The 9,951-nt window shown below is 37.0% G+C and overlaps 2 protein-coding genes across 2 annotated transcripts; both read right to left on the minus strand.

The window, feature by feature from the left end:
* Positions 1 to 1,052: 1,052 nt before the first annotated feature.
* On the minus strand, positions 1,053 to 3,823 carry f2rl1.2 (coagulation factor II (thrombin) receptor-like 1, tandem duplicate 2). Its single transcript, XM_052537833.1, has 2 exons — positions 3,461 to 3,823; positions 1,053 to 3,353 (listed from the first exon to the last, which is right to left on the minus strand). Exons 1-2 carry the CDS (start codon positions 3,528 to 3,530, stop codon positions 2,248 to 2,250), a joined length of 1,176 nt encoding a protein of 391 aa, XP_052393793.1. The 5' UTR covers positions 3,531 to 3,823; the 3' UTR covers positions 1,053 to 2,247.
* Positions 3,824 to 4,923: 1,100 nt separating this feature from the next.
* Positions 4,924 to 7,515, minus strand: LOC127942348 (proteinase-activated receptor 2). Its single transcript, XM_052538035.1, has 2 exons — positions 7,345 to 7,515; positions 4,924 to 6,803 (listed from the first exon to the last, which is right to left on the minus strand). The coding sequence occupies exons 1-2, from the start codon at positions 7,469 to 7,471 to the stop codon at positions 5,737 to 5,739; spliced, it is 1,194 nt and encodes a 397-aa protein (XP_052393995.1). The 5' UTR covers positions 7,472 to 7,515; the 3' UTR covers positions 4,924 to 5,736.
* Between the last annotated feature and the right edge of the window lie 2,436 nt (positions 7,516 to 9,951).

Genomic DNA, 9,951 nt, shown 5'->3' on the forward strand with positions numbered 1-9,951 from the left:
CATTGCAAGATATTGCAAGACACATCTAGGGAAAAAAAAGTCACTGCAAGATGTAAACTACTATTGAATAGTTTGAAGTCAGTCAGAATTTATAATAAAGACATTAATATTTGTACACAGCAAGGACATATAAAACTGATTAAAAGTGAGAATAAAAGGCATTAATAATATATTTCTATTTCAAATTAATTCTGATCCTTTGAGCTCTCTATTCATCAAAGAATCCTGAAAAAACAATATCACTTTCTCACAAAATATTACGTTTTCAATATTGATAATAAGGAAATGTTTCTTGCAGCAAATCAGCATTTCTGAAAGATCATGTGACACTGAAGACTGGATTAATGATGCTGAAAATTCTTAACTGCATCACAGGAATAAAGTACATTTTAAAATATACTCTGATAGAAATCAGTTTGAAATTGTACAAATATTTCCCAATGTTATATTGTTTTTATTGAATTTTTGATCAAATAAATGTATCCTGGGTGAGTATAAGAAACACATTTCAAAAATAGTTGTAAAAAAATCTGACCAAAACCAAATTTTTAATAAGTTTTTTTTTTTTCTAAGGCGGAAAAAGTTTTTCAAGTTCAAGCAAATTCAAGTTATTATTAGTAGCTGACATCTTGCTCATAATATTCTGTACATAAGTGCTGCAGAAACTAACTTTTCAACTCGTGGATTGTTGAGCAGAAGTATGCCATACTTTTCTGACCTATAGATTTCACCTGGTGGAAGATTTTTTTAATTTTTAAATAAATTCTATTTGATGTTCTATAAACTTCTAAATTGTAAACTTCCAAAAAAAAAAAAAAATCTGGTAGTCAAACCTGAAGAGACAAAGAATCAAAGGTCTAAAGCTAGTTAAACTGGTTTAGATGGTTTCTGTAGACCGATGATGATGTAAGTGGTATGCTAAATATTTGCTTAACTAGGGAGTGGATAACAGATCAGTGGAGTTCAGTGTGAATTCACTAGAGCTGCAGTTTCACTGATAAAATCAGTGAGTAGATTTCAATATGAAACATACTAGTGATCAAAACAGGAAAGACATTAAAAGTGCACTATTTAATAAAACATGTGTAAACAGTTTTGCATTTACACTTAATTTACATTTAGCAGATTTTTTAAAATCCAAAATAAATGAATCATACACAAATTCACTCAGCTCATGTTCAATTTTGTCCCCACTAAAGTTACTTTAAGTGTTCAACCAAAAGAATGTTAAAATTGTGTAGCCACAAGGATAACATAATGACGTCAAGTCTTACATCACAAAGTTAAGTTTCAGAGTTTGTGATGATGATAGCACATATGACTCACCTATACATAATGTACTGTACTCCAGAAGTGATCCGAAGAACTCAATTATTCATAGCACACTAACAATTCAGCAGTAAAACAACATTTCAAAGTAAATAAAACATTTATTTACATGGCACTGTGCCTTTAGGGGTAAAGTGGGCTGTGTGTGTTAACAGGTGCATTTCCTTGTAAGAAGTACAAGTTACATTTGATAAACCGAAAGATTGTGTTACAATAAACAAGGTGTGAATGAAGATTCGGAAGCACACTGACCGGGAATTCTAGATGAGATAATGATGAGATAATGACGTTTTGTTTCCGGTGATACAGTTGAATTTACAAAATGAATCTGCATGAATGTAGAAAAATATCATTGAAACGTGCATCACAGTCAGGAATGGTGACCTAATTATGGATATAATACAGTGAGGTATGAAGACAATGGCATTGTGACTAACAGGCAAAAAATCCTTGCCAATCTGGTTTGATACAAATATATAAAAAAATGAAAATATTAAAAACAGAACCAATTCTGGCTAAAAGACAAAGTTTAAACATACTTAAATTACATAGAACTTCTACATTTTTGAATTCACATCTTTTCACAAGGGCCGTCTGAACAATAGCACATGTAACAACAGCACAAACTGGCTGGATTGCTTCTCTTCAAGTTTTACGTGACTTCATTATCTTCATGACCCTGAGCTTTAAGCCGAACGCTACAGAAACAGACTGAATCTTCAAACTCTTTGTGGCTCCTTAAGTTTTGGGTTCACGAAGGTCTCTCAGCTGAATCAAAATATCTTCATAAACATCAATTTAAATAGCATCTAATAGCGAACCGAGTGCATAGATATGAAGTCAAACCTTCTGAATAATCCGCAGTGCTACTGATAAATACATAAACTCGTTTCCATAATAGTCCATGTCCATCTGCTCTCAGCAGGTGCTGCTATCAGTGTTGCCTGTGCTGGAAGTATACGTGCTGGTCCTTTTAGAGTACTTCAACGAGCTGAACGAGACCCTCATCCTCTCCACCGTACGGCTGCTACGGCACAGCAGCGTGTTCTTGACTTGCTCCCTGAAATCATCCGAGACGTAATAGTAGATGAAAGGATCCAAGCAGCTGTTGAGACTGGTCAGACACAGTGTGAGGATGTAGAAACTGTAGCCGTTATTGGCCCAGCCATTTCGCAAGAGGGCGTAATGCACGACCAACATCACGTTACTTGGGATGAAGCAGACCAAGAACGTTATGAGCACTGTGATGATGAGAATAATGGCTCGCTGGCGGCTTTTTCCAGCGCTGCCATCGACTGTGGATTTCCCAAGCTTGCGAAGCAGAAGAACGTAAGCGGCGATGATGAGCAGCATTGGGATAAAGAACACAAGACCCGCCATCACCATAAAATAATAATAAGGCAGCTGAACATCCAGGAACGCATTGCCAGAAACAAAGTTCTCCTTGGTTATAAGATTGACGTCGTGGCAGGTGGTAATATTGAGGTCCGAGAGTTCAACGGTTTGCTGGTACAGGTACAAAGGTGTAGTACTGACTCCAATGAAGATCCAAATACACACAGATACGATGATTGCAAATGTGTTGTTTTTCCTTTGCTGGGAGAGCGGGTGAGCGCAGACCCAGTACCGCTGGATGCTCAGACAAGCGATGAAGAGGATGGAGCAGTACATGTTGCCGTAGAAGAAACCCACCAAAACTTTGCACATTCCTTCTCCGAAAGTCCAGTTATTTCCTTTCAAATGGTAAGCGATCTTGAGAGGCATCCAGATAACAAACATAACGTCAGCCAGCGCAAGGTTGCCCATGTAAATGGCTGCAGGGTGAACAGTCTTTGACCGGAACAGCAGGACCCATATAGCCATCGCGTTGGTTGGCAACCCCACCACAAAAACAATGATGTAAATGATTGGCAGGAAGATGGTTGTGAGACCGCTCTTTAGTGTATCTGTAACGATCGGATCAATGAAGGCTTTGCCTGAATCTTCATCCACTACGACTATTAAACCTCGTCCTTTCCCTCCAACTGAAACAAAACACATAGATTCACATTTAAAATGAGTGAATTACGAACAAAGGTAGCTACATTAAAAAACAAGTAGGCCTAAGCTAAAAGTATGTTAGAAAACTCACCTGGCTCCACCGGGGCAAAAAGCACACACAAGTAAAAGAACAAGACCAAATATCTCGCCGAGTCTGCCATAATGCGTGTTTCTCAAACTTCTCTGATGTCTTAAAGTTTTATGAGAGTCCGGCTCTTGGAGCGTCGAATGTGCTCTGCTGGTCCTCTCCCTGAATTCTCTCTCTCGGTTTACTGGTGGGTCGCAAGTAACTTCTCTCCCCGAAATGTTTTTGGTCTACCTTCAAGAAGGAAGGACACACCTAACTGAGAGCTATAAGCACGCAGTGTCCTCTTACCTGCGTGACGTCACACTCGCGCACTCCAGTTCGATCCTGCTGCGTGCGAGTTTCGAGCGAACGAAATCAAGCGCGTGATGAGTCGAGTGGGAGGACTGAGACCGAGACTGTGCTGTCATACTGAAACCCTTAACATTACAGTTTTAACAACAATGCTATTTATAGAGTATTTACGTGCCATTTTTAAAAAATGTATAATGTTAAGACTTAACTCTTCATGTTCTTACAATAAAAACGTAAACTTTTACGGCACAATTAGACTTGTTGCCTTGGCAACTAAAATATGTTAAACTCTGTCAAAAGTGACAGAACACCTGAAATGTAACTTGTAAAATCAATGTTAAAAAAATCAATGTAATAGGACTATATTTTTGTTCAGTAATGTTTTTCTTCTTTATTTTGTGTTATGAGATAATTTCTTGATATTAATTAATATTTTTGAAATAATTATGATCATTTTTCCCCCCATTGAAAAAACAATCATAAAACTTTAATTTATGGCAGTATTTTATGTTAAAACACAGATGATGCTTTTAAAATCCAGGTTTGGAAGGAAGATCAGTGCCATCTGTTGGGAGTAAAAAACAAACAAACTTTTAACAACCATAATTTTCTTCTATTTTTTGGTCACATAGCGACTGCTATGTAGAATCCGATTAAAAATTTACAATTTTCCTGTCTAAAATAAGGGTTAAGTATCCTAGAATGAAACTGAAACTGTAATAAAATAAAGATATTTGGAAATATTAAAACAAACTAAAATTAAATCTAATCAAAATATGAACGAATACCATAAAATTAGGCTATATAGATAATACTAAATCAACACTAACAACAACTCGGAACATGTAGATTGAAATCTAAAAATGTAAAAGAATTAAAAAAGAATACACAACCTTTTTGACAAGGTTGCAAAACGGTCTTTATTTTGTCAACACCATTAATCGAAGTAATGCAGTACTACACTTTTTTGGTGCTTTCACTTTTTTCCTTACCCATGTAACTTGTGATTTGAATGATTTGTAAATGAGTTGTGTGTGTGTGTTTGTCTCTCAAACAACTACAAATAGATTTTATGATTTGACTAGTTAAACAAAAAGATGCACTGTGGACTTTGGTCACATTCTACCCGCTGTCTGTTTCATTGAGAAAACCAGGCCATATATACACAAAGCAAATCATAGGCAGACATGGAAAGACAAATTTATTGATCAATAAATGTAGGCATTCTTATAAAAAAAATGACAAATACAAAACACACCACAGATAAAACAATATAAAAACCCTATAAATGTGCTTTGAAACCAAGTGGGGCACAGGTGTGCAAAAAGAAATCAGCATTTATAAGATTATGCATAAACATTAGACAATGAATATAGTGCGTTAGAACACAAGTGAATGAGGTTATGTTTGTTGGTTATATATATATATATTCACACATCTGAAACTGGTCACCACTGGAGTGATTCACATAACATTTCACATTCTTTATAGATACTTGTAGATGCATTTATGTAAACAGGGATAAATGCAAAATGGTTTCTGTAACAGGTGCTCATAATATATAACAGCTCCAGTTATTCAGTCAACTTCCGCCGAACTGGATTAAAGGTCATTTGAGAGTTAATTCTGAGAAATACTACTAAACCAACCTGTACCCAGTGACGTAATGGCAACACAATAATAACAACACTTCAACATTTCCATAGTGACTATATCATCAAACAGGAGGCCAATGTGAAGTTCCAAGAAGTGAGAACCCTTGGATTTGCTTCTGAGGTCTTAAGATCTTCGATTTATATTAGATTATGTAAAAAAGATTTGTACTCAATAACATGATAAATGTTGACTAACTCAGTGCTTGTTTCAGAGACGTGTTCCTACAGCCCTTACAACATTTAATAATAAAATAACAAGAGCTTACATAGTTTTCAAGATACATTGTAGAGCATCAGAGCATAGCACAGATTTAAAACAGTTCTCTGTCATTCTTAGTAGGACGTACTCTGCGTGTTTCCAGAGTCTGACCTGTAGGTACTGTTTTTCTTTGAATACTTCAGTGCACTGAAGGAAACCCGCATCCTCTGCACGGTGCGTTCGCTGCGGCAAAGAAACGTGTTTCTTACATGCTCTCTGAACTCATCTGAGATGAAATAATATACAAAAGGATCGACACAGCTGTTAAGGCTGGCCAAGCATAGCGCTGTAATATAGAAACCGTAATCGCTGTCCTGCACTCCCATCAAGAGCATTGAGTAATGCACCATGACCATGATGTTACTCGGGGTGAAACACACTAGGAACATCACCAGCACAGTGATGATGAGGATGACAGCTTTCCGTCGCTTCTGAACGATGTTAGTGTCTGTCATCGAGCTCTTTAGGGCACGTAGCATCTGCACGTACGCCACTATACATGTTATGCAGGGAACTATGAATCCAACAACTCCCATAATCAGGAAGTATATCGAAGGGTAGTGTGATTGGCTGGGGCGAGTGACATCATGACAGGTAACAATATCCATGTTTGTGACTTTCACAGTTTGGTCATAAAGAAAAAGAGGCACGGTAATGGCCCACACAACCAGCCACACACACACAGAGACACCAGTTGCCAATTTGTTGTTCCTTTTCTGCTCGTAAAGAGGATGTACTATGGCCCAATACCTCTGGACACTAATACATGCAATGAAAGCAGTTGAACAATACATGTTCCCATAGAAGAAGCTCACAAGGACTTTGCACAGGGCTTCTCCGAAGATCCAGTGATTCCCATTAAAATGGTAGGCGATCTTTAAAGGAATCCAGATTACAAACAGCAGGTCCGCCAGGGCAAGGTTGGCCAAGAAAATGGATGAGGGATGTTTCTTCTTCGTCCTGAAGAGGAACACCCAGAGGGCCATAGCATTGGCTGGCAAGCCCACACTGAAGACGATGATATACACCACTGGGAAAAAGATCTGGGTGAGCCTGCTGTCCAGTACAGCAACAGCAGTGGACGTCACTTTCACTCCATCCTCAGTTTCCTCACCAGTAAAGCCCCTGTCCGTGTCAGCACCTATAGATAAATAGAATGACAGAATGAAAGAACAATAGATTGATCAATGACAGATACAGTAGACAGACAAATATACAGATAGATAAATAGAAATGAATAATCAGCATGGGCCTGCATCAGCATGTAAGCTATGAAATCTGTCTATGATGTAATCCACACTATTATTACTCAACAAATGCTATATACAGCAGCAAAAACCACGCATAACAAATCTCACACATTCTGTTATTTGATACTGGCATATACTTGATAGGTGAAGCAGCTATAAACAATGTGAAATCAAACTCATATCCTCCATATATTCACACTGGCTACACAAAACGATACATTTTTAAATACTATGATATACTACTTCGTATATTCACCACATGAGTGCAGTTATGTGTAACAGAAGTATCATACACATTCAACAGAGGTCTAGAGTGTCATTAATATCTGTCATATAGATTTAGGTCAGATAAACATTAAAAGAATAGGGGAAAAAAAACGAAGTCAGTTGAGACACTTCTCTTTAACTATAAACCGGAAATCAAATTCTTACTTTGACTAGACAGGTTCACTCTGATTAAGAGAATCAAAGCGGAGATCCAGATCAGACGGGACGCCATTTTTCCTGTGAAACTAACCGGAACGATTGTATTTGTTGAAGCGTGGGATGCTTCCGTCATGAATGTATACAGATTCAGCCCTTTTTTTTATAGTCAGGTGTGGCGCTCACAGTCCGTCAAAGACATGTGACCTTCACTGGGTAACTCCCTTCAGATTCAAAAGAGTTGTGACACATTTTCTTATGTACCCTATTATATTTTTTCGATATAATATTTTTATATTTTTTCGAACAAACACCAGTTTATAACATCCAGCAGCACAATTAACTTTTTTTGCACAGCTAAATATATATAGATTTTTTTAATAAATGGATATTGCTGACGTCGCCCCTAGAGTTATAATAATAAGTGGCACGGCCACCCTGAAATATGATAATAAGTGTCACCGCCTCCACTGGATACCCCAAGATTATTGGGCTGTAGTACTGCAAAAAAAAAAAAAAAAAAAAAAAAAATGTCATGAAAGCAAAAAAAGATTTGTGGTAGACATGTGGATAAACACCGCCACCTAGAGGACTGTATTAAATCACAGCTCTGTGAATGTAGAACCAAGATGTCAGTAGTCAATAATCACTTGGATTCAGCCGAAATGTTAGTTCAGGTTTTGTTAATTTGTTAATTAATTTATTAAGAGAAACAGGGGGTGACATGGGTGATAGATAGTTAGATAGTGTGACCATCAAGCCTTTAAAGATGAGAATAACCTCATGTGGGGTGACCATATAACACACACATACACAGACTAACGGTTAGAGTTTTTTTACAGGAATTTATTTTACTCATCAAGAGAGCATTTATTTGATCAAAAATACTGGAAAACATGTAATATTGTGAAATATTATTAACATCTTTCTATTTTAATATACATGAAAGTATAATTTATTCATGTGATGTGCAGCTGTATTTTCAGCATCATTCCTCCAGTCTTCAGTGTCACATGATCTTCAGAAATCATAATAATATGATGATTTATTATTAGAATTATCAACAGTTTTGCTGATAAATATTATTTTGGAATCTGTGATACCTTTTTCAGGATTCTTTGATGAATAAAGTTAAAAAGAAGAGCATTTATTTAAAATAAATAATATTTTCTAACAATATTCACTACAATTCAATAGTTTGGGGTCAGTAAATTTTTATACTTTCTTTTTTTTATAAGAAGTTGTATTCTTTATTAGATCTTAGAATTTTTTATTCAGGATGAGATAAGAAGTTATATCAAAGATTAATATTGTTAGAAGAGATTTATATTTTGAATAAACGCTGTTCTTTAAAAAAAAAAATACATCGAAGAATCCTGAAAAAAGTATCGCAGATTCCAAAATAATATTTGACTATTTGACTATTTGAATAATATAATTATTAATAGTTCTGATAATAAATCAACATATTTTCATGATTTCTAAAGATCATGTGACACTGAAGACTGGAGGAATGATGCTGAAATACTGCTGCACATCACAGGAATAAATTATATTTTAAAGGATATTAAAATAGAAACCATTATTTTATATATTTTATTTTGATAATTTTGAATTATTACTGAAATACAACCTTTTTTTGTTTCAAACAGTTCATTGAACAATAATAAATGAAGTACCTGAAGCTGACAATGAAGTAAATGTATAATAATTAGCAAAGATGATTAATTTAGCGCTGTAAACGCGCGTGTGAGGGAGGCGGAGACGCGCCGCGGAGCGTCAGACGCGCGTGAGGACCAAACACAGCAGAACGGTAGGAAACTTCACTCCTCTTATTATTTCACTTTTACTATAGCGATTTATTTTTAGATACGTGATCTGAGTCTTTCATAGAGTTGTAGAGTTATTAGAGTTAGAGAAATAGTTTTTTTTTTTACATTCTTTGGTAGAAGTTTTCAGATCGGCACTTCGGAGCCTGTTCGCGACTAGGTTGATTCAGATCGGCACTTCGGAGCCTGTTCGCGACTCTTTTGATTCAGATCGGGACTTCGGAGCCTGTTTGCGACTCGGTTGATTCAGATCGGGACTTCGGAGCATATTCGCGACTCGGTTGATTCAGATCGGCACTTCGGAGCCTGTTCGCGACACGGTTGATTCAGATCGGCACTTCGGAGCCTGTTCGCGACTCGGTTGATTCAGACAGGCACTTCGGAGCCTGTTTGCGACTTGGTTGATTCAGATCGGCACTTCGGAGCCTGTTCGCGACTCGGTTGATTCAGATCGGCACTTCGGAGCCTGTTCGCGACTCGGTTGATTCAGATCGGCACTTCGGAGCCTGTTCGCGACTCGGTTGATTCAGATCGGCACTTCGGAGCCTGTTCGCGACTCGGTTGATTCAGATAGGCACTTCGGAGCCTGTTCGCGACTCGGTTGATTCAGATAGGCACTTCGGAGCATGTTTGCGACTCGGTTGATTCAGATCGGGACTTCGGAGCATGTTTGAGATTTTTTTAAATTCAGATCTGGACATCGAAGCAGGAAGTGTTTGTCAAACAGTTAATTGGTGATGAATGGATATTTGGACTTGAGGCTTTTTTTTTTTTACCTGTCAATTCA

This window comes from Carassius gibelio, chromosome A21 (assembly GCF_023724105.1).
Source record: "Carassius gibelio isolate Cgi1373 ecotype wild population from Czech Republic chromosome A21, carGib1.2-hapl.c, whole genome shotgun sequence".
Lineage (NCBI taxonomy): Eukaryota > Metazoa > Chordata > Actinopteri > Cypriniformes > Cyprinidae > Carassius > Carassius gibelio.

Coding starts and splice junctions, on each gene's coding strand:
- f2rl1.2 (XM_052537833.1), bottom strand. CDS start 3,530: ATGGCAGACTCGGCGAGATATTTGGTCTTGTTCTTTTACTTGTGTGTG. Junction 3,354..3,460: donor TTTTGCCCCGGTGGAGCCAG/GTGAGTTTTCTA, acceptor GTTTTGTTTCAG/TTGGAGGGAAAGGACGAGGT.
- LOC127942348 (XM_052538035.1), bottom strand. CDS start 7,471: ATGACGGAAGCATCCCACGCTTCAACAAATACAATCGTTCCGGTTAGT. Junction 6,804..7,344: donor AGTGAACCTGTCTAGTCAAA/GTAAGAATTTGA, acceptor ATTTATCTATAG/GTGCTGACACGGACAGGGGC.